The following is a 23174-nucleotide window of genomic DNA, read 5'->3' as shown; positions in this document are numbered from 1 at the left end:
GATTGAGCAAAAGAACTTTAATAGTTTTCATTTGATTGCCCTTGAGAAATTTAAAGTGGAATCGCAGTGTTGCGATTGTGTAGTGTGTGCAAAGAACGCCTGATCCAGGTCTTCGCCTGGGTGTGTTGTTGCCAAGTGTCTCTGAGAAAGTGATAAGACTCTCCCATTTATCATAGGCATCGCTACACAAAGCAAATACCAATGAAGTCGGGAGCAAATATTGCTGTCCCAGTTGTGTTTGTGTGTGACATTCATTCGGCCAGAACACAAATGGGAGGTGTTCCCATCCTTTCTCTTCCTCTTCTGATCTTGTATAAATTTGGGGAAAGAAATATTTCAGCCAAGAAGTACTTCTGCGCAAGAAAAGTTTGCTTTCCGAAAAGTTTGCTTTCCGAAAAGTCAAGATGGTAAGTAAAGCAAAGCTTTTGCATTCTGGGTCGAGTTGGGTCAGATCCAAAAACTGTAAGGTCTCTTTTCTTTATGGCTTGACAAAATGACATGGTTAATTTTCCAGATGGTGTGTGGTGTCATAACGCCAAATGATGCCGCGTCGAAGGGTGCCATAAAGTTGTGCCGCTGCGGCCATGGCGCCCTTTGGACGGTACAAAAAGGAGTGTGAGGTTACTGTGGCCCCAATCTGGCTGAAGAAGGATGCATGCTGTTTGTACAGCCCCATAGGTTCGCTTTAGGGTTGCCATAAGTTGGGAACAACCTGAAGGCGTACCATGACCCTAAGTGATCTTTTATTATTAGGCTGCTCTTATTATATTGCTTGTTGTGCCTCTCTTTCAGAACTCCTTCTTCTGCCTGAGCATTGCCTGCGCCATGATGGCTGTGTGTCACGGAGCCTGCTTTAGGAACAAACCCAAAGCGATGATTGAAAATGGTAATGTGATCCGACACCCTCTCAGCCTTGGCAAACAATGATCCAATGGCTGGGAAACGCTACCCAAAGTGGCCATGACACAGTGACTTGGAAGCTGGCCCAGATGCTGCACCTATGCAGTCAGAGCATAATGCTTATAAGAAAGACAGGGAATGCCCACCTGATGCCCATGTAGTGCTCACCAAGGGTACCCAAGCAGCCGCGGGTAGAAACTTGGCAGCCTGGTGATGGAAGGAAACATAGCCGTCTTAGATCCATGGAGATCAATGGAGGCTATCTGCAGAACCAATGATATCTTCTTGTACCAGGCATACATTTGGTGGAAAATAGAGAAGAGGGCCTTCTTGGTGGCTGCTCCCAGCTTTTTCTCCTCTCTCCCAAAATAGTTCAGGATGGCTCCTTCTTTATCCTTCCACCAGTAAATGGGAATTTTTTAATTATTATTTAAGACCCAGAGAGTTTTAGTAACTGTGTTCTTTTGCCGATTTTTATCATCTGCCTTTGAATGGATTTCAAAATGGCTTGAATTCTATAGGTTGTTCAAATGCATTTAAAAAACAAACAAACGTCTATATGTTTTATTGATAGCCTTTGCTATTGCTATATGTTTTGTTGATATTTTTGGATGTATTGCAACCTGCACTTGTTTGAATCTTGGTGAGCCTGAGTCCTAGTATGGGTAAAGTCTCCCTTATCCGAAATGCTCAGGTCCAGAAGTGTTTGGGATTTGGGGATTTCTTCTCCTTGCTCCATGCCACAGAGAATGATTTGTGCCCCTTTTTCTGCAAATGAGCAAAATGTAAAATGAAGATACCCAGTGCTTTGCTTGGAGGGAATATCGAACGGTCGGCACATTGAGCTGGCAGTTTGCGTCTTTGTGAGCCTGCCTTTTTTGCTTGGTGTATGCGTGGTTGTTTCCCTTCGCTTTAGAAAAAGGAGGGAAAACCTGTAGAAAAGACATTTTTGAGCCAATTAGTGTCTTGTCTTGGCGCTGGAGGCAAGATCTGTTCTGTCTCAGGCTTAAAGGAGGCCTTTAAGTGAAACTTCTTCAAATTGTTTTCTTGGTGGCATAGTTTGTTATCGTACCTGGCCCTTGGCCATGCTCAGTAGTTATTTCAAACCGTATGCATCAAAACAGTCTTGAATTTAATGTGAAGTCGAAGGCTTTCATGGCCGGCATCCATAGTTTTTTGTGGGTGTTTCGGGCTCTGTGGCCATGTTCTGGAAGAGTTTATTCCTGACGTTTTGCCAGTAACTGTGGCTGGCATCTTCAGAGAATGCTGGCATAGAAGAAAGTGGGGGTATATAATCACTTCCATGCCAGCATTCTCTGAAGATGCCAGCCCCACTTTGGGTTCTGACAAACAGGGTCCTTTCAGGGACATAGCCAGGATTTTAGGAAGCGGGGGGTCCAGACTAAGTGCCATCATTATATTGGGGCTTGGGTGTGGTGGCGCAGCAGCACGCACCATTAGTTTTTCTAACGGAAGGGGGGGTTCGGACCCCAAGAACCCCCCCCCCTTGGCTACGTCCCTGAAAGGACCCTGTTTGTCAGAACCCAAAGTGGGGCTGGACTTGGTGTGGTTTGCTTTTTGTTCATTTTGGGCAGTCTATGTGGTCTCATGGGGTAAAAAAAGCCCCCAGACTCACTTCAGTTTCCCACCCTGACTTAGATGGATAATGGTCACAGCTATGTGCAAAGTGCCTCCCTATGAATTTCTACAGATGTGTAATTTCAAGACTCCTCCAGATGCTGAGAGAGATCATATTTGTTTGGGGGGATGTGGGTAAATGAAATCATGGTCCTGAGGATATGAGGGGGGTGTATCTTTCTTCTTTCACACCCAAGGGACTGGTGGGATTTGGGGCGACCCATTTTAGCGGGGTGGTCTATCTGCACCATGTTTTCAATCAGTCTTTAAAGAAGCTTTCCACGGCGCTGAAGACGCTTCCTCCAATTGGCTCAGTAACACTTCAGACAGCGTTGCTAATTTATTTATCCCATAAATAAAATAAATAAAAATAAACCTATCCAAAACCTGGAGCGGATTGTACTCATCCCACTGACATGGAAGCCACTACTAGCTCCTGCCGGAAGAGGCTCAGACTCTCCCAGGCCAAGATGGGCTCCATGGTCCTTATGGAGGCTGATGGAGACCAGAGTCCTTTCTGGAAATGGCGAAGAGGTCATATTTCTCACACTCTGTATGGCACGGCCGCAGTTAAAGCCAACATGTCTTTTCCTCCCTAGGTCAACTGGTGGTTCCAAATTTTTGTGTTGACAAATACGACGGGAGTCAGCATCCCATAGGAGGAAAGTGGAACACAGCGGAGTGCTTCAGTTGCACCTGCGGTTCAAGCGGAATGGAGTGCTGCACCAGGTAAGCCAAAGACCCTCTCTGCTCCGCTGGCACCAGATTTCTTTCCGCCGATCTTAGCAAAAAAAAGGTGTGAAATTTGTAATGTTGTAATCCTAGGTGTATGTTTTATTATACTATGGCAATATTTGTGTTTGAATCAAAATATATTAAAAAGAAATAATGCAACCATCTTTCGGTAAAGGGTCCCATCCTCAGCTACCCACCCAAAAGGGTTTGCAAAAGGATTGTTGTTGTAGGTGCAAGTACTGAGATTGTACTCCGCTGAAAAAATCCCCCCAAATATTCATGTTTGGATAAACATATATTAAAAAGAAATAAGGCAGCAGTCTTTCTGTTAGGGGTCTCATCTTCAACCAACCACCCAAAAGGGTTGTGTAGTATGCCACCAAAAAAAACCCTGCCTTGTTCATAGCCACCTTGAGATCTTCCATGCAAACATTGTCACTGGAGCCCAGCCAACTCTCTTTTGTTTCCCTTTGAGCCTCAGTTTGCAGAGTGTCCAAAGCATTTTGCAAAACAGCTCCTACACCTGGATGGTTCCATCATTTTTGGAAACATCCCAAAAATATCCCTAATTTTTTCCCCTCAGCTTGTTGGTGAAAGCAGTTCCTTAAAAGATCTTTGCAAATTAATATGAATATTTCTTGACACCTTCTTTTTTCTGCTTCTTATTTTTAGATACGGCGGCATTGCATATGTCAAAGGATGCATAGCAAAGCTCGATGAAGAGACATGCCAGTATGAATTCTTTAAGGCTAATGATCCATCAAAACCATGCTTCTAAGCTTTCATTGAAGTCCCAGTGTCAATGGAAAGACACTGAATAAATCAAACTGTGCATCTGAAATGGTCTCTTGCCTTTATTTGTTTCCACTGCAAAGTCCACAGCATTTCATGGAGAGAATCAGGGACATTTTAATGGGCATGTTGTGATTCTGGCTGGACTCAGGCTCAAGGAAGCAGGCTTGACTATCCACACTCCTAAATACAAACAGAAATCCAGATTTAGTTCCATAAATCTATTGGGGAGAAAATCCTTTGATTTAAACTAAAAGAGTTGGAGTTATAACTTTAAAAGCAATGAAATTTGGAGCACAGATCAATGGGACACACACTACCGGTCATCCCAAATATGCAGCTATTGTATCTTAAATGTGGTTCTTTGGCAGATTGTGCAGAATGCAAGAAATTACTTTTCAGGAATGATCAAATGTGAGTACTTTGTGAAAGTTATTAGGGGAAATGGGGAAAAAACACTTCATCCTAAGGGGGGAAATGATTTCCAAAACTATACAGCTTTAGAGTAGGGGTGTATCTACATTGTTGAAACGATGCGCATTGATACTGCTTTAACTGCCATGGGTCCATCCAACAGAATATTGGGATTTGTAATTTTGTGAGGCACCAACTCTCTTTCTCTTAAAGTCCTTGTAAAACTACAAATCCCAGGATTCCGTAGAATGGCGTTTCACACTTAAAGTGGTATCAAGGTGCATTATTTCAACAGTGTAGATGCACCTTAGGGCTGAGATTCAAGCAACCCTCCAGATCCTGGGACTATGAGTCCCAGCAGCCTAGGAATGCTAGGAGCTGTGGTCCATGAATATCTGGAGGGCACTGTGAATCCAGTTTTGGAAACTTACACTTTGGTTGTGTCAAGCCAGAACTTAAAGTATTTATAAAATGCAGTGCTGAGGATAGAAGATTGCAAAATTAGGGATGGTTGCTCCCTGTGTTCAAGGCTGTGCCAAGCATGTATTGGCGATAAACATACCCAGAAGCCAAGGTTGTGCAAGTTCAGCACCAATGGAGACAAAAACTTAGTATTAACTAAACTTGCAGATGCTTCTGGGAGGAACAGGCCACAAAGGTTAGCATTATGAAACCCATCTCGCCCTAATCCTCCTTGTACGAAGCTCTTGCAGGAATTTCCGCTACAACGTCCGAGATGAAATGGTCTGTTAAAGCCAGAATTTTGCCTGGCTCTGGCAGTTGAAGCCAGAGACTCAAAAGCAATCTCCTTACTGCCCTCAAGTCAACTTCCAGAGAAAAACGACAGAAATAGCACTCCTCAGGAGCATTAACATTCAGTGCCGAATCCTCCTAAAATGTAGGAACTTAAGCATTAATACCTCCCAGGCGAGGAAACTTAACCAGTGGCTGCAAATCCCAAATCCAGCTTTTATAACACTCCCAGACTATGTTACAGCACCCAGGGTCTTAAAATGCTTTCAGCCTTGCAAGCAAGCCTGCTTCCCTGGGCTAATGCTTCCTCATCCCGAAGCACCTTGGCCAGATCTGTCGCATTGACGGAAGTCACCTCTGGGATTGACACACTAGTCAGAAATTGATTCAAGAGGTCTATTTTTGTTGGGACGAATGGATGGGATTTGGGTCCCTCAAAGGTGTTTTCGTAAAGAAAGGTTGAGTCATAGAGGTCTCACCTGAGTTGCTGAAAGTGAGTTTTGCTTCTCATTACCAATGGACATTTCTGGTGCCAGAATGATGACATCTAAAGGTTATCAGATCCTCATTCTTTGCATGCAGTGCTAGCAGCCCTCTGATCTCTATCTTGTGCACAAGAAGTACCCGGTGAACTGGTAGAACACCAACTCTGTCTCTCTCCTTTTTGGAAAATTAATGCATAATTCAGCCCAGAAGACGTATCTTCTGGAAATGGTACATCTTCCTGATCAGATATGATGACCTCAAAGCCATCCTTTCTGCTTACCATTGGAGTTTATCACACTAGCGAGATCTTGCAGGAAAACGAGATTTAAAGGAGAGTTAAGTTAGAGAAAACCCAGAAATGCCTGAAGTTTATCACACGACGTCGCTGTTAACGTGGAATAATGCGAAGGGAAACCGAAGGGAAACCAGAGGGAAAACGGCAGCTTTTTACTGTCGGGAAATTCCGAAGGTAAAAAGGTGGCATTTTTCTCTGCTTTAACTTTGCATCATTTCACTTTAGCAGCCATTCGGTGCAATAATGTCCCCTAATTTGCGGGTTCTGTTTCCATTTGAATTTAACTTAACTCTTGTTTACATCCCGTTTTTCCCGTGGGATCTCTGCTAGTGTGATAAAACTCATTGTTTGGAAGAGTCACTGGTAAACATTTCACTTTGGCCAGCAAAGGAGGCCTACATTCATGGAACCATCGGTCCAAAACACACTCCAGAAACCATCCACTTTGAGACGGCTTGAACTGCCCTGGCTCAAGGCTAGGCAATTCTGGGAACTGTAGTTTTGCAAGACATTTAGCCTTCTGCATCAGAGAGCTCTGGTGCCATGATGAACTACAATTCCCAGGGGTCCCTAGCACCGAGCCAGGGCAGTAAAGCACTCTCAAACTGGATTATTTCTGCAGTGTGTTGTGGACCCCAGTTTCCAAGTAAAGGGGAATAAACAGTCCCAATATTTTCAGTGTTAGTCAGGCTTCATGCGGAGAGCATTGTGTCCAGGTCTCCTTAGGGTCACCATAAGTTGGAAATGACTTGAAGTCACACGGCGACAACAAATGGTGGTGTATTACGCTTGTTGCACCAATGCTTCTACTTTTCGATGACCTTTCATAGAGACGTATCCATCACCATCTCTCTCAAGGGCTTCCCTGCCAGTTTCCTAAAGGCGCAACAATTCCTTTCCAAGAGAAGGCACACTCGGCTGCCGTGATCCGTGCTACAATTATCTCTCCGCCTTGTATTGTTTGAATGCAGTCTTTGTGAAAACCGCCTGGAACCTTCATTCAGTCCCAAAGGCAGCTGCCAGGTTTTTAACTGGAACTACAGGTCAGAAGGTTAAAATCCAATAAAATGACTGGAATCCAGTCAGTTCTGCGTATGCTGGAGGTTGCATTTTTAATGAAGTCTGAGATGAGGAAAAGCAGACAAAATCTGCTTGCTCCAAGTGACTTGTTCCTCCACTAGAAAAATGAAGAAGAATCTAGCAGGACCTTTGAGTCTAAATGATTTATTTTAGCAAAAATAAATCAACTAAGATAACATGCCCAATAACTGGAGGAACAGTCCAGACTAATCCTCTGTCTTCCCAATTTTTCAGCTGCTTTTAAAATGTCCTGGTTTCTCTCTCTGTCCTCTTTTGTCTGGATATGACCATTGCTCAGAATAGATCAGACCACATCCATAGTGCGACTTTTGCCTGTGTATGTCACTAAAAGGAGACCTTGACCAACCCAGAGGAAATGTATGTCATGGTGAAAGCCATAGCAAAATCAGGGGATGAGAACCGATACTGAAAGCCGCAGCCTTGAGTTTGCAAACCCTGACCAGAGCTGTAAATACAAGGGTTTCTTAATGATATCTCATTCACAGAGGCTGCATCCGCGCTGCAGAAATAATCGGGTTTGGCACCACTTTGACTGCTGTGGCTCAATGCGATGGGGTTCTGGGAAGTGTACCATGGCAGTTAAAGTGGTGTCAAACTGGCTTATTTCTACAATGCGGATGCAGTCAACGTCTCTCTAAGTCAAAGTACAAAGTCAGGTACTTGCTTGAGTACATAGACATGCTCTTTTTATGTTCTTTTTGCCAATTGCACTAACTGCTCTTTCCGAGGGCACATGTTGTTTCTCTGTGGCACAAAGTGTCTCCAGCTGCACATTAGAATATCCCCCGATTTAGCCTCTCCTCCACCCACATCTTGTCCTCAATTGTATAAATGTGGAAGACAGGAGAGTCCTTGCAGGCGATCCAGGGAAATGTTCTGTGCAAGTTACTACTCACAACAACGCTCAAGATGGTAAGAGGAGCAACGGTTTTGTTTTCTGAATAAATATCCTGAAAGTACCTGAGATCCCTATTGATCCTGGGAGCTGAGCGGGATCAGCCCTGGTTTGGGTTTGTAGGGGAGACCAGCAAATCTCAGGTGCCTTAGGCTGCATTTTAGAGGAATCAATAACAAACAGTAACAGAAATAACAAAGGCTGGGAAACAGGTGAGCCTTCATATGTTGTTTGACTGCAGCAGCTCTAACCAACGCAGTCAGTGAGGAGGAACTGAGGTTGCCATGTGAAATAAGAGATGGGGCTCCTGTGTGTCCTTTAAATGATGAACCTTTTAAAGGTTATTTTTAATGTCTTTGTAGAATGGGGAATTTCAGCAGCTGCACAATGAGTATAATTTCCCCCCAATGACATCTGTTGTTGTAATTCCCTATTCTACATAAGTCACTCTTTCTCAGCTTCAGAGGATGGCAATGGCAAACCTCCTCTGAACAAACATTGCCAAGAAAACCCAATGATAGGGTTGCCATAAGATGGAAATGACTTGAAGGTGCACGACAACAACAAGAACACAGCCTTTACAAGCACAGGGGCCTTGTCTCTTACTTCACGTGGCGACCTTAGAAGGAATACTAAGAGCCACCGTCCAACAAAATCAGGAGGGCCATGTGAATCCCCAAACCTATATCCACCATCTTCTCCAGCTACTTATCCAAGATGGCTTTGACTTAGAAGAGAGGCATGTTGATTTTGTGGTGCAAACTCTCACACACTATGCTTCCATGTGCATCCTACGTTTTATATATATAAATGAGAAGAGCTACATGAACATAATGGCTTAATGGCGCTGATGCTAAATCAAGGACATTTGTAAAACAACTGAAGACCTTTCTAACTGATTCTTTTTCTAGAGAGTCCTCCTCTGTTTGGCCGTTCTGTCTGTGATCCTGGTCTTGTGTGAAAGCGACTGCGTCCGACTCAAACCTACACTCAAGATAGTAAATGGTAATGTTATAAAAGCAGCCAACCGACTTCGTCTGTCGGTGTTTTGTGCTTGGAAGCTGCTCAAAAGATGTCACTCTTTTGGCCAATTGAAAGTTTACATTTTCCGTTACAGTGCCCAGAATCCCCAGCCAGTGGGGGATTATAGGGGATGTAGTCTAAAACGTAATTTCCTACCCAGCCCCAAGGTCTTGAAATTCTCTAATTTTGGAAATTTGGGGTATATTTCTCCATTCTTCCAAGCTTTGTATTGGGCATCTCTAATTTCATCCGGACCGATCAAAAAAGTCTATATTGTGTTCCTGTTCTTTTCGATTTTACACTTGTCAAAATAAACTGACCTGGCAAACTAGTATTAAAAGTCAGTGATCATTCTGGGAACGGAGGCTAAATATTCTGGGACGGTCTCCAAAATAAAATCAGAAAGCTCAGGAGCAAAATCCGAGACTTTCTTATCTTTTCAATCAGTCTGGATGTGATGTTGTGTTGTGTGGTCTTGGTGTCGTGATCCTTTTTCTCTGCGCTCAGAAGCTGGTTTCCATTGCGCTTTGGAGGTTTGCTGGCACTTCTGTGACGAAACGGAACAATTTCCCTTCCCTTTTAGGTTTCCTGTTGCCTCCAGACGAATGCATAGATATTTACGATCTCAGTAAGCATCCAGTGAGAACCACGTGGAATTCGGCTAATTGCATGAAATGCGAGTGCAGCCACTTAGGACTGGAATGCTGTCGCAGAAGGTAAGGAAGAAAGCAAAACGGACACAACAATGTCATCTCTTGGAAAGTTATCTGGCCAAAAGCAACCGGAGGAGCAGATCCCTTTTCTGGAAAACGGGGCAGATCTAGTCTAAGGGAGGATTCAAAGCAGATTCAACCAGCCTAGGCTGCTGTCACATTGCAGAATTATTGCAGTCTGATATCACTTTGAGCTTTATCCCACTAGCGAGATCCAGAGGGGAAAAATATGAGTTAAACACAATTTAAGTTAAATTCAAATTTAACCAAAACTTGCAAATTTGAGGAGTTTTATCGCACCGAATTGCTTCCAAAACAAAAATAATGCAAAGTTAAACCACAGTTAAAGCAGAGAAAACTGGCAGCTTTTTACTTTTGGGATGTTCTTGCGGGAAGGGTTAGGGATTTGGGGTTTTTTGGATGGTAATTTTTAATCGTTTGATGTTTTATTTATACCGTTGGAATCCGCTTTGATTCCTTTGTGAAAAAGTGGAAAATGACAATAAGACTTGTCTGATTAAATCTGGCTCATTAGGTAAATTTAAAGAGGATTGGCATCCGGTGCGGATATATTTGGGGAGGAAAAACTTTGTCAATTGAAAACCAGAATAATAATAACATCATGAAGTAGCCGGATAAACAAGTGGATGGACCTGAAAATAATGATAGATTTCAGAGATACTAGAAATAGATTAGATCAATGTTACTAGACTCAGGGACATAATAGACAAAACTATTAGCCTCAGTTTTGCAATGATATAATTTGTTAAGGACTGCAAATGCAGAGGTGAAATTGAGCACATTTGTGCTTTCTTTTTCTCTTTTCTTTTTAGTTTGAAATCAGGATAACGTTTCAGGGATCTTATTGAAATATCTCACATAGCGGCTGCTATGACTTTTGGAAACCATTTGTGTGGATATGTCTGATCATGTTCTATGTTGTATATGTTTGTTTGTGTTTTGTTTTTGTTTTTTGGGGTGTACATTTTTTAAATATAATAAAGAAATTTTAAATATATATATATATATATATATATATATATATATATACTTCACAAAACTACAAATTCCAGAACTGCATAGCCTTGAGCCACGGTAGTTAAAGCGATGCCAAACTACATCGATTTGGCAGTGCAGATGCAGCCCTATGTAAACTGAACTGGCCCTTGGCATTGTTGGCACTTAGGATGTGGTTGTGATCATAATTCAGTGCATCGGCCCCCAAATTTTGTGAAGCCCAGCTCCTTAAAAGCAACAATTAAGGGCTGTCTGAGGCAAGGGAGAGAAATGGAAGAATGGCGCAAGAAAGCAAGACAAGAACAACAAAAAGTCAAATGGGGTGGCAGGAAGACAGAATTGAGTCGCGCCTTTGAGCTATGGTTTATTTTAGCATAAGCTTTCATGGATATTAAGCCACTTCTTGAGATGCCCTGATGGAGGTCTTTACACAGAGGCTGGATGGCCATCTGTCAGGGATGCTTCCATTGAGATTTCATGCATGGCAGAATGGGGTTGGACTGGATCAGGGCCCTTTTTGGGGTCTCTTCCAACTCTACAATTCTATGATTCTACAGCTTGGATATTTAAGTAGAGTTGCATAGTTCAGGGAATGGGTTCAGAAAGTAACCGAATACGGGGCCTCGTTCCCATTAACTTTTAAACTGGTTTGCAAATCGGTTTGAACCGCTTAAAATGATCCTGGTTCCCGCTTAATCCAAATCGCCGAAGCGATTCTGAGAGAAGGACCATGCTCCAGACCCATTCAACCTGCGCCTTTTTTGACGCTGATCTTTTCCGCTTCTTTTTCGATAAATCAATTCCATGCAAGTGTGAACCACAAGCGGATCGGAATCGATTCAAATTTCCCTTTCCGCCAGCTGGAACCGAATCATTTAGAATCGATTCATTCACGAACAAGAACCACAAGTGGGTTATTTTGATGCCAGAAAAATGTGATCAGGGCAAGTGTAGTGTAAACCAGGGTCCAATGTCGAATCGATCCATCGATTTGGATCACACACCGATTGATGTGTAAGTGGGAGTGAGGCCTGGGAAGACACCAGTTTCAATTCATTTCTTTGAAAACAGGCCTTGCAAAACCTGGCGGTTGGCCATCCCTTTCCAGAGGAATCTTAATCACCAAAAAGGCAATGAAGTAACTCTGGCACCCTTTAGCTTATTTTATCTAATCTTTTTCCTCGACCGTCCTCATTCCTGGAGGATGGAGGTTCTGGGAACTGTAGTCCCCCCCGAAATGTTCTTAGTATTGGGAATGGAGGCGAGATTGAGATTATAAATTGCACCTCCCTTATCTGGAATTCCAAAATCCAAAATACTCTCGTCCTGAGACAGGGACGCCTTTGCTTTCTGATGGTTCAAGGTGCACAAGCTTTGCTCCATGCACAAAACTATTACAAGTATTATGTATACAATGACCTTCGAGTTATGTGTATCATAATAATAATAATAAATACATTTATTAAAAATAAATGTATTCTTTATTATATGTGTATAAGGTGCATATAAAACATAAATGCATTTCATGTTTAGACTTGGGTCCCATCTCCAAGATATCTCATTTGCTCACCTAAAATCTTGGGAGATAAAGTTTGCTAAACTAAACCGCGAAGCGTCTTTAAATGGCTGGCGCAACCCTGTTACAAACTTTGTTTTAACCTTGTCTTCCTTTTCGTTTTAGCGACTGTGATTCCACCTAAAAGTCTTACCAGGCGACCACAATATTCTGCGGCTGTTGTTGCTGAGTTTTAAATAGGCTCCTTTTGGAGAAGAGAACTTCAATAAAGCAGCTCTTCCTTGCATCTCTTGGCTTCTCTTGCTCTTTTTCTGTAGCGAACATGAAAAGAGTGTAATGATTTTTACTGAGCGGAACGGAGAGGCAGAGATCCCTCTGGACCGAAGGATGGGAGGCTTTATCAGTATTGCTCTTTCTCCTCCGTTCACTTAAAAACAAACAAACCGACCCCGATTTCTTTCCATCCAGTATAGGATGCTATTTGCAGATTTGGATAGGTTCTTATCAAAAGTGAATCAAACTGAATTTGCACCCATTAACACCGACTAAATCCAATAGATATAGTATTCCCAATGTGGATGGGATCACATTAAATGAAGTGAAGAAACAGCCACACAGTTCTCTCCTTCTCCATTACTACAGTAGGCCCTCTTTTTTTTAATCCACGGATTCAAGCATCCATGGCTTGAAAGAAAAGTATAAATTCCAAATAGCAAAGCTTGCTTTTACCATTTTATATAAGGGACCATTTTGCTGTGCCATTGCATTTAATGGGACTTGAGCATCCATGGATTTTGTTATCCATGTTGGTCCTGGAAACAAATCCCAGCAGATAACAAGCTATAACGGTGGTTTTTGAACCATACTGGGCAACTCATACACTTATTGCATCAGGAAAGAAAATGGAAGTTCGGTCCGGTAGTAGCGCCTTTTTCTGCGCCTTATTGCATGACGTCAATGTAGCGCTTCAGTTCTCTTCCCATTGGAGATAGTTAATATTATTAATGTTAACATTTATTTATAGAGCCTTGTAATATTTGCACAGGGCTTTGCATAGTAGGAATAAAAATACAATAAAAATAGCAGCAACAGACAACGAAAAACGTACCTCACAGCATACAATCTAAAACATCAATGTGCAAAATTAAGATTGTCGTAAAAGCGAACCCTTTTTTTAGCTGGGAAAATCTGTTACACAAAAGATTCACTTTTGCCACTCTTTTTCATCATGGGAAAAGAACTGAAGAACTATGGCCTATGCCAACCCTAAGGCAAACCTAAGCTGACTTGAATCTCATTTTGGGACAAAGATGGGATATACATCCCATAAATATAATAAGTAAAATAATGGGGTTTTCTTGGCAAGATTTGTTCAGAGGACGTTTGCCATTTGTCGTCCTTTGAAGCTGAGAGTGTGTGACCATCAGTGGGTTTCCATGGCTGAACAGGGATTTGAACCCTGGTCCCTCAGATTCCTAGGCAGCATGGCATAGTGGTTTGAGTGTTGGACTATGGCTTTGGAGACCAGGGTTCGATTTCCAGCTTGGCCATGAAACCCACATACTCTCAGCCTCAGGAGAAGGCAATGGACAACCTCCTCTGAACAAATCTTGCCAAGAAAACCCCATCTTAGGATTTTAGCAGGGATGTAGCCAGGATTTTAGGAAGGGGGGGGGGTCCAGACTAAGTGCCACCATTATAATGGGGCTTGGGCGCAGTGGCGCAGCAGCATGCACCATTCATTTTTCTAATGGAAGGGGGGGTCTGGACCCCAAGAACCCCCCCTTGGCTACGTCCCTGGTTTTAGGGTCATCATAAGTTGCAAATGCCTTGAAGGCGCACAACACACACACACACACTCAGGTTCCTTTGGGGTACGATTCAAAGATATAGCCATGTTAAGTCTGTAGAATCAGTATGGAGAGAGATCTTGTAGCACCTTTGAGATTAACGGAAAGAAAGAAGTTGGCAGCATGAGCTTTCCTAGACGTAAGTCTACTTCTTCAGATGCATTTGGGGGAGTGGAAGCCAGGAACAGACAGACAGACAGACAGACACACACACACACACACACACACACGTGTGTGTGTGTGTATGCTAACTGCATCTGAGAAAGTCAACTGAAGTCTAGGAAAGCTCATGCTTCCAACTTTTCTTTCAGTTAGTCTTAAAGGGGCTGCAAGAGCTCTCTAGTCCAGCACTCCAACCACTACACTGCACTGCCTTTCAGAGAGCCAGTTGAGCGACTCCAATTGCAGAGAAGCCCCTTCTGCCTCTTAAGACCCTGGAGAACAAGCATCAAAATACCCAACTTTCTCCTAAAGTGGAGAAGTGACCAAACCAGGCCAGGGCCAACTTCTTCCAAAGATAATGATCAAGGCAACTGTCCGCGTCACTTTCTGTGTCATAGGAGCAAACAGGAATCCCTTTGCACACTTATAGTTAAAATCTCAGATCCAGCATGGACTTGAATCTTATCTCGCCATTGTGAAAAGGCGGAATGTCAGAAAGTATGTAGTAACCCAGATAGAAACCAATGCCACTCTTTGTATCTTTACAGGCCCCCATCGATGACTTAGAAACATCCCATTCTGGTTTGGCCATAATAGGAACATGATCCTTTACGTTGACCGCTTTACAAGAGTCCTCTTATCAGCACGTCGATCGCTCCTATAGGTGATAACGCTTTCTGTTTGACCATAGCTGTGTTTACAGCGCAAACACTGATGTTTTGAAAATCAAATATTTCCCCATTGGATTGCATACCTTGAAACGTGAGCTCACCAACGGCACGAGGACGCTTTCTCCGCAGCCTCTCCTCCTTCAGGTTCCTATAAATTGCAGGAAAGAAAGCTTCTTCGGTTCCAGAATTGCCGTGTCTTGTTGGGAAGACTTCTCCATTAGCGCAGGAAAAAAGTCAGGATGGTAAGTATAATGGTAACTCTCTTATTTTTCCTGATGGTGGTTCCAACTTTTGGGAACCTAGTGTGGGAATAAATAAAGGTGAATAGTCCTTCCAAAGCTTATTATGGATATGGTTTCACTTTCTGATCCGATTCCCCGCCTTGCTTTCTCTTCCAGAAAGTTCTCCTCGTCCTCTCCATCTTGTCCTTCTCCTTGGCGCTGTGCCACGCAGCTTGTTTCTTCAACCCTTTGGAAAAAGAGGCAAATGGTAACGCTGTTCTGTTCTTTCCAGCAAAAGATAGTTTTGTGCTTGGCACATGATTTAAAAAAAAACATTTGCCAAAAAAGTTTTATGCAGACAGATTCCATCTAAATGTTTTGGACTGAAACTGGCAATGGTCCTGACCTACAGATAGTATTGATGGGAGTTTTAATGCAAAATATTGAAAGTTTTGGATTGTGCTCAGTCTGTTTTGTTTTTGTTAAGGAGGTGGAATGGCTTGTGTTAAACCTGTAAGAGCTGACAGTGTGCAGCCTATGGTCCAACTGTGCCACTCAGGGCCCCCAAAGGGTCAACCGTCTTTGCTCCCCAAATTCCCTCTAAGGTCCTTGGGACATTCTTGCCATGTTTTCCCATCCCAGGCCACTTTAGGCCTAGGGCAGGCCCTTTTCTAAAACAAGGGGCCTGGGAGAGCCCCAAACATGGCCCATGGTATGAACAGCCATAGAAATGCAAAACTTGTGCGGATGTAATTCTCTGTCTCCGGTCCGTTCTGCAACAGATTGGTTCTGGTGCAAGTCTGGCCTCGTTGGTTTGTTTCTTTACTCCATCGGGTGGGTGCTGTAGTGTGAGGATTGGTAGTGCAACTGAAACGATTTCTCCTCCTTTCTTTCTTTCTCTCTCCCTCACTCTCTATGTAAACCAGGTGTGTGCACTGACCTTTATGATGGCACAAAGCATCCGATCGGCTCAGAGTGGAACACAGCTGACTGCCTCCAATGCTGGTGTAGAGACAATGGAATGGAGTGCTGTCACAGGTAAGCAATTCCAGTCCTTTCTTGAGAAGTGCTTTAGTCGCAGCTGCAACAACATTCCTCCTTGGTTTGAAGGCCAAGGCTGAAGATAACTGGATGGAGAAGCAGTACCTTGATAAGAAAAGAAAGGGGGAATATGTCTAATCCGGCAAGCCATAGCTTCACGTGGACCCCCTCCTCTCTTCTTGCAAAATCCCTTCCCTACTACTCTTCCACCCACCCAAATAGAGGAGAGAGTAGAGCTTGGAAAAGTTACTTTCTGGACTATAGTTTATCCAGTGTTTGTGGATGAACATATATAGCGGTGGTTCCCAACCTTTTCTATGCCCCGTGTCCCTTGGAAATGTTTGATTCATGTCTGCACCGACTACAAAGGTAATATCACCTTGGAAGATGAAGACGTTTCATTTCTAATTTTTGAACCACAAATTGAACCGCATACAGTCCTGCAGGTGAACAAAGTGAACTTTAAAAAATAAGCATTTGACTCAATGCACAAAATGCAAATCTAAATCAAGCAAATAGATTCAGAACAAGAAAAGTGTAATGATTTGTCCACTCTTTGTTGCACCCCCTAAACTCCATCTCACATTCCTTGGGTATGTGGGCACTCCAAGATAGGCACCCATGGTACATAGGGAGACGGGTTTCTCAAAAGTTTGGACTAAGACCTGGGGGACATTTGCTACTCCATTAACATGGAAGGCGCCAACTGCCAATGAAATGCATGCCCAAGCTAGGATGCTTATGCATGGGTCTCACCATGGATAGGTTGGGTTGGCATCCCATGAAGCCCAAAAGGATGGTATGCATTTGCAACTCTGTCCTATGATAAACTTTCTGAAGGGTTACTTTCTTGGAATATATGGGTATGTTAACCCTAAGCCCATGTAGTTCTATGTTTAAACACTGTGGAGGTTGCTATTCTCTTCAGATACCCAAGTGTCCCCCCAAACCTACCATAGGGGCACTGAACCCTGTCATCCATGGCCATTTGTGTGTTGTGTTGTGTATTTGTGTGTGTGTAATCTCAGACATACCTGGCTGTGCCTCCCATTCCTTTTTCCATTTTCTTTTCTTTTTAGGTACGGTGGAGTTGTAAGCGTTGAAGGATGCACAGCCGTTGTCGACCCCAAAACCTGCGAATACAAGTTCTATAAGAATGACGACCCTTCAAAGCCTTGTTTTGATTAAACACATGATGGGTTCTTCTGTTTCCTTCACGTATGAGGATTAATGTGAATAAACCAGTCACTCAAGCAACTCAGCCTGGCATCCTTTCTGTGTCCTAGATATCTCTAAATTCCCTATTTTCAATATTTCAATCGATATTTTTGGACTGATGAATAACAGATATAATCTGTGGATGGTTAAGGAAATGGAGTTATGGATGTTGTGCCATTGTACATCCTTGTGCTTTGTTGCACCGTTGACCCTCTTTAAATCACTTTCCAATACAGCTGCGGCCCCTAGTTTCTACTTGGGAAAGTAAGTGACTTCAGTTGTAAATCTTTCTGTAAGTTGCCTCATTAACAATTAAACAGAAACAAATGGGCAAACTATCTCCTTGAAAAACCAACTCATTCCTATCATGGAAGGGAAAAATGCCCATAGGAACTTGCAGGTTTGAATCTGTTAATTATTTCCAATTATCTATTCTTGGTCAATTATTGAGGGGAAAATCTTTGTAATGTATGCTTTGTTTCGTAGGTTTGTTGAAACACTACAAGATTGGAGTAATTTAAAAGAAAGACAAAGCTGCAGACTGATAAAGGCTCCGTCTGCATTGTAGAAATAATGCGGTTTGACACCACTTTACCTGCCATGGCTCCATCCTACAGACTCTTGGGATTTGTAGTTTTGTGAGACATTTAGCCTTCTCTGTCAGAGAGAGCTCTGGTGCCACAACAAACTACAAATCCCAGGATTCCATAGCATTGAGCCACCATGGCAATTAAAGCAGTGTCAAACTGCATTGTTTCCTGTAGTCGGTTGTGGCACCAGGGCTCTCTGATAGAGAAGGTTTAATGTGTCACAAAACTACAAATCCCAGCATTCCAGAGCATTGGGCTATGGCAGTTAAAGTGGTGTCAAACTGGATTATTTCTGCAGTGCGGATGCAGCGTAATTAGATGATTGTTCCAGCCCAGACAATGGGAAAACAAACATTCAGTGTTATAAGCAAAGCTTGGAAAGTTTTATTTGGGAGGCGAAAGCTTTGTGGTCCTTTCTCACTGTGGATTCTGTTGCACTAAATTGCAAAAGCTTGTGAATCATGCTTTCAAACTGCCTCCCTTGCTTCACCCCAAGCTGTGTAACAACTGCATTTTGATTTCTTCTGCGTTCATAAGGTCACTGGCCTTGCTATCGCGTCGGCAGGACCAGTCCGACTGCAATCCCCAGATTTCTCTCCAACGGCGGACTTTCCTTGCTTTAAAGAGCTCTTTGGATTATGTGTCAAAACAGAGATGATGCTGAACTTGTAATCAGAAACTATTACAGCACATTTTCCTATTGGAAGTTATTGCTGAAACTAATAATAATAATAATAATAATAATAATAATAATAATAATGTTTATTTATATCCTGTCCCTTGAGGTCAATTGGGGCGGCTAACAACAATAAAATACAATACATTGTAGATCAAAATTCCCTTATCCAAGAACTTGCACCAGTAATGTGAAAAATGCAGCCAGGAGTTGCATATGTGTTTGTCCTGCCATAATAGGTTGGGTTATGTTATGGGTTGTGTAGTGATGAGGTTTATGGTTTCAATGCTATTTTTTAGAAGGGTGAGCTCAGGAGAAAGTAGAGTAGAGGCAATTTGGAGCCCTCCTTTATGTTGTTTTCTCCCCCACAACGTTCCAGCGATGCTTGGCAAGATGTTCATACCTTGGTTTCATCGTGTCCTTTATCAGCATCTTCGCATTTGATCCAAGTGGCGAGAGCTTTCATCCTCTCTATGCAAAGCAAGTAGCTCTTTAATCGGAAGCAAACGCTGCCTTCTTTAAAGGCTTTGCCCTGGGTACATTGACTCCTCCAGAAGAACAGGGCAATGGAGGTCATCTTTTCCATGGCATAAATATTCATGGCAGGTTCTTATGGTAGGTGGGGAAAACACTGTCTTGCAACCTGGGCCATTGTGTCTTAGCAAGAGGAGTTGGCCAGCCGAAAACAGAGCATCCAGGATGGTAAGGTTTTGGTCTTGGTTACCTCCAACAGTTTGCGGCATTTGGGTCGGTGAAGATACTGGAAAGGGTGCTATAGGAGGCAGAAGGACGGAGCTGTAATGCCGTTCAAAATAGTGATGGGGAAATACACAAAAAGCCCAAATCATCTTGGACTCCTGGTCCATCTCATTCAGACCTATTTCTCCCCAGGGACTGAAAGTGTTACTGTTTTGACGACAGTTTCCTAAATCCTCATCTGGGGGAATCATAATAATGAGAAGCAGTCCTTTGGAAGAGGTAGCATGGTTTGAGTGTTGGACTATGACTTTGGAGATCTGGGTTTGATTTTATACTTTGTCCTTGGGCAAGTCACACACTCCCAGCCCCAGAAAACAACATAGTATATTTGCTTTAGGGTTGCCATTGAAAGGCATGCACAACAAAGTCCTTTGGAAGCCCTGGTTTTGAGCAAATGCAGTCAGTTGGCATAGCTGCCTCCAATCTTTCCCATTGTAGAAATACTCCCAGTTTGGTTTTGAGCATAAAAACAGGAATACAGGAATAATTCTGGAATAAATCCATAGAAACTGGTTCTTAAAAATCTGCTTTAAAAAGGGGACATACTAAAGTTCGTGGATGCTCCTTTCTGCCTGGCTCTTCATTCTGTTCTGTTCATGCTAAAAATAAGAGGAGTCCCTGAAGTCCCATTCTTTGTATCCCTATCAAGTTAGCTTCATCTGAGGTCAAGGAAGCATGCAAAGAAGGGTGCAGAGTAACTTTGTACCTTCTTTTGAGTTGTGAAAAGGGACCCATAATCAGCATCTGAACCTTGAGATACATAGTGGAAGGTGAGGATGCCAACATCATGGAGGTATCACCAATCTTATTATCAAGGCGGCTGGATCTTTTCTGCAATAAGGGTCAATGCACCTTGGATACAGCTATTAAACTCCAGAGCAGATTCTCTATAGTCACGACATGGGAGCTACTAGCTATCGCTGTATTTTGCCAAACTGTACAGTGGTCTGCTACAGTCGAGCATCGTTTGAAGCTAAGATACCATACATTCATCACAGTCTGAGCAATAAAAAGGAGTCTAATCGCAAAATTAACACGAAACAGTTTTGTCTGAGGGAAGTTCAGGACTTCAGGAAACTTCCAAAGCACTCCAAGCATGATTCTGTAATTTAATCTAAATATTAGAGGAACTCTGAGAAGTGTTGCTGTTTGGGTCCTGCACCTTGCAGAGCTTTTTTAAAAGTCTGGAGACATTGGTGCCACCAGCCTGCGTGGATTCCTGGCATTAGCCGATAAATCCCATCCCAAACCTAGCTTCTCATACTGGCTTGTTGTTGTTGTTTTGCTTCTCTTTCAGAAAGTCCTCTTCAGTCTGATCATCTTGTCTATATCTCTGGCTCTGAGCAACGGATCTTGCGTCCGTCATCCCATAAATACAGAACTGAGCAATGGTAATATCAACCAGTTTGTTTCTTTGGATAAAGGGTCATTTGATGGTAGGAAATGGTTTGTCGGGAGGAAGTAGGATAGGTATCTCCCCTTCCAAACAGGGGCATCACTAGACGCTTGACACTCGCTTGGGATCAGGGGCCACAGAACTGTACATATAATAATAATAATAATAAATAATAAATTTTATTTATAAACCGCTTTTCCAAAGGATCAATGTGCACATTGCATGCACAGTCGTGCCATTGACCCCCTTTCCTCTTTCGAAGGGTGTTGAGAGCCTTTTGTCCAACCCCCCTGGACAGAATCAATGGGATGAAAATCTCTGTCATACAGATTAATGCAATAATAATAATAATAATAATAATAATAATACCTCCCATAGGGGACTTGGAGATGCCATTCTCCTATTGAACGTTGTAACGGAGGCACTCACTATTAACCTGTGATTTCTTGAGCTGCTTTTTGCTGACCTTCATTGGTCTTGGCTTGATGGCTGCAAAAACTGAGAGGAATTCCCCTTCCAGATGCACTGGAGCCTCCGGCCAGCTGTGCCGATCCTTACGATGGGCGCAGTTATCCCTTGGGCGCTGTGTGGAATACGGTCGATTGCCTGCAATGCAAATGCGAGGAACATGAAGTCACATGCTGCCTCAGGTGAGTCCAGTGCCTAAACTGGCACTGCATTTATACCTTTCTCGTCCTGCCAAAAGCAATGGGGAAAGCAACCAGTTCTCTTTGCATGTTGGACAGAGCAATGCAGAGCTGGAGGGGGGCCTGGAAGCCCCAGAGCATCCCACGGACATAGCCGGGGGGTGGGTGGGTCCATGGGGTCTGGACCCCCCTTCGGTTAGATACAATGAATGGTGCATGCCACTGCGCCGCCGCACCCAAGCCCCATTATAATGATGGCACTTAGTCTGGACCCCCTCCTTCCCAAAATCCTGGCTATGTCCCTGAGCATCCTCACCATGATAGCACTTCCAAAGGCTTTCATGATAAGAGTCAGCCCTCCACATTTGCAGCTTTGGTTATTTGAGGCTTTGATTAATATGTTTTCTCTAAGAATCTTTAGGTCCTCCAGTGCAACTCTGCTGAAAATAGAGTCGGGTTGGGGGACTAAGGGTCTGTACAGTTGGGGGGGCATGCAGCCGCCCCTTTCCTGGCTGGATCGGGCCTGTGGCAACCTCATGTTGATCTGGTCTCTGGAGGGACGGTGCATCTCCTTTTTGCACTCTCCAAAGGGTGCCATAGCTGCGGTGGCACAGCTGTATGTCGCCCCTTCAGCACCGCATCATTTGGACGCGGTGCTGGAGGTGCGTCACAATGCTCCATGCGGAGCAGCGCACAGCATCATAGATTAGATAGTGATTAGATAATGGGTGTTGATGTTTTAATTGTTGCATGCTTTATTTTTTTTTAACCAATTCCGTTTTATATTATTACCTGTTGTTTATATGTATTTTGTAGATTGCACGCCATTGGCAGGTTTTATATTTTTATTGATTTGGTTATTTGTATGTAAAGCGCTGTGTACATTTACAGCGCTATAGAAATAAACTATAATAATAGTAATAATAAGTCTTGGCTCCTAGAGAAATGTGAAATGCACAATTCATGTGTCAAAGAAGAGAACCTTTAAAAATCTGTAATATTTTTGTTTTTAAAAATCATATTTTACATATCATTTGTTTGTTCAGATATCCTCAGTACGCATCATTTCCTGGATGTGGTGTGATTTTAAATGCAGAAACGTGTACTTACATTGTCCATGAAATTGGAGACCCTTCCAAGCCATGTACCCCGACCTCTTAATGGGAGCTGAACAAATGACACAGTCGAAGCTTTCTCCCGGTCTCTCTCCTGTTTCCATTGATTAATAATAAAGATGCTTGTTCAGTCAGTCTTCTGGATCTGTAGGCTCTGGATTCACCAATTCAACTCCAGGCCAAGTGTATAAGGTGCATATGAAACATATATGAATTTCATGTTTGGACTTGGGTCCCGGCTCCAAGGTAACTCATTATGTATATGCGAATATTTCAAAATCCAAAACCCACATTGCAAAAAACATCTGGTTCTAAGCATTTTGGAAAAGGGGGACCCAACCTGTATTTGCTTACTGATAGGGAATTTGACCCTGAATCATAAGCCTGCACCTCATTTTGTTTCCAATGACAGGCAAACATCTTATATGTAATTCATCCCAGTGGGCCCTCATGCGTTTCAGAGCTGGAACAACACAGAGACATAAAGGAAAAGGAAGAGAGGGATGGGGAGATGAATTGTGTGGCCTCCATTCTAGACATGATCCAAGAA

The 23174-nt window shown here is 43.0% G+C and overlaps 2 protein-coding genes across 2 annotated transcripts; both read left to right on the top strand.

Moving 5' to 3' along the window:
- Positions 1-271: 271 nt before the first annotated feature.
- Positions 272-17686, top strand: LOC149306707 (uncharacterized). The gene is made up of 8 exons (XM_089538182.1): positions 272-407; positions 793-886; positions 3138-3267; positions 3946-4043; positions 9616-9671; positions 15360-15450; positions 16109-16220; positions 17303-17686. Exons 1-8 carry the CDS (start codon positions 405-407, stop codon positions 17409-17411), a joined length of 693 nt encoding a protein of 230 aa, XP_089394308.1. The 5' UTR covers positions 272-404; the 3' UTR covers positions 17412-17686.
- A 2567-nt stretch (positions 17687-20253) lies between these two features.
- LOC149306706 (small serum protein 2-like) lies at positions 20254-22670 on the top strand. The gene is made up of 4 exons (XM_089538180.1): positions 20254-20259; positions 20764-20902; positions 21383-21512; positions 22556-22670. The coding sequence occupies exons 1-4, from the start codon at positions 20254-20256 to the stop codon at positions 22668-22670; spliced, it is 390 nt and encodes a 129-aa protein (XP_089394306.1).
- Positions 22671-23174: the final 504 nt, after the last annotated feature.

The sequence above is a fragment of the Sceloporus occidentalis genome, unplaced genomic scaffold (genome assembly GCF_023333645.1).
Source record: "Sceloporus occidentalis isolate IW3139 unplaced genomic scaffold, rSceOcc1.0.p SCAF_9, whole genome shotgun sequence".
Lineage (NCBI taxonomy): Eukaryota > Metazoa > Chordata > Lepidosauria > Squamata > Phrynosomatidae > Sceloporus > Sceloporus occidentalis.
This window is presented reverse-complemented; position numbering and strand designations above follow the sequence as displayed.

Excerpts from the sequence above, each read along its gene's own strand:
- LOC149306707 (XM_089538182.1), top strand. Across the intron at positions 3,268-3,945 it reads GGAATGGAGTGCTGCACCAG|ATACGGCGGCATTGCATATG; the intron begins GTAAGCCAAAGA and ends TCTTATTTTTAG. Across the intron at positions 9,672-15,359 it reads ACGATCTCAGTAAGCATCCA|AAAGTTCTCCTCGTCCTCTC; the intron begins GTGAGAACCACG and ends TTTCTCTTCCAG.
- LOC149306706 (XM_089538180.1), top strand. Across the intron at positions 20,903-21,382 it reads GGATAAAGGGTCATTTGATG|ATGCACTGGAGCCTCCGGCC; the intron begins GTAGGAAATGGT and ends TTCCCCTTCCAG. Across the intron at positions 21,513-22,555 it reads GAAGTCACATGCTGCCTCAG|ATATCCTCAGTACGCATCAT; the intron begins GTGAGTCCAGTG and ends TTGTTTGTTCAG.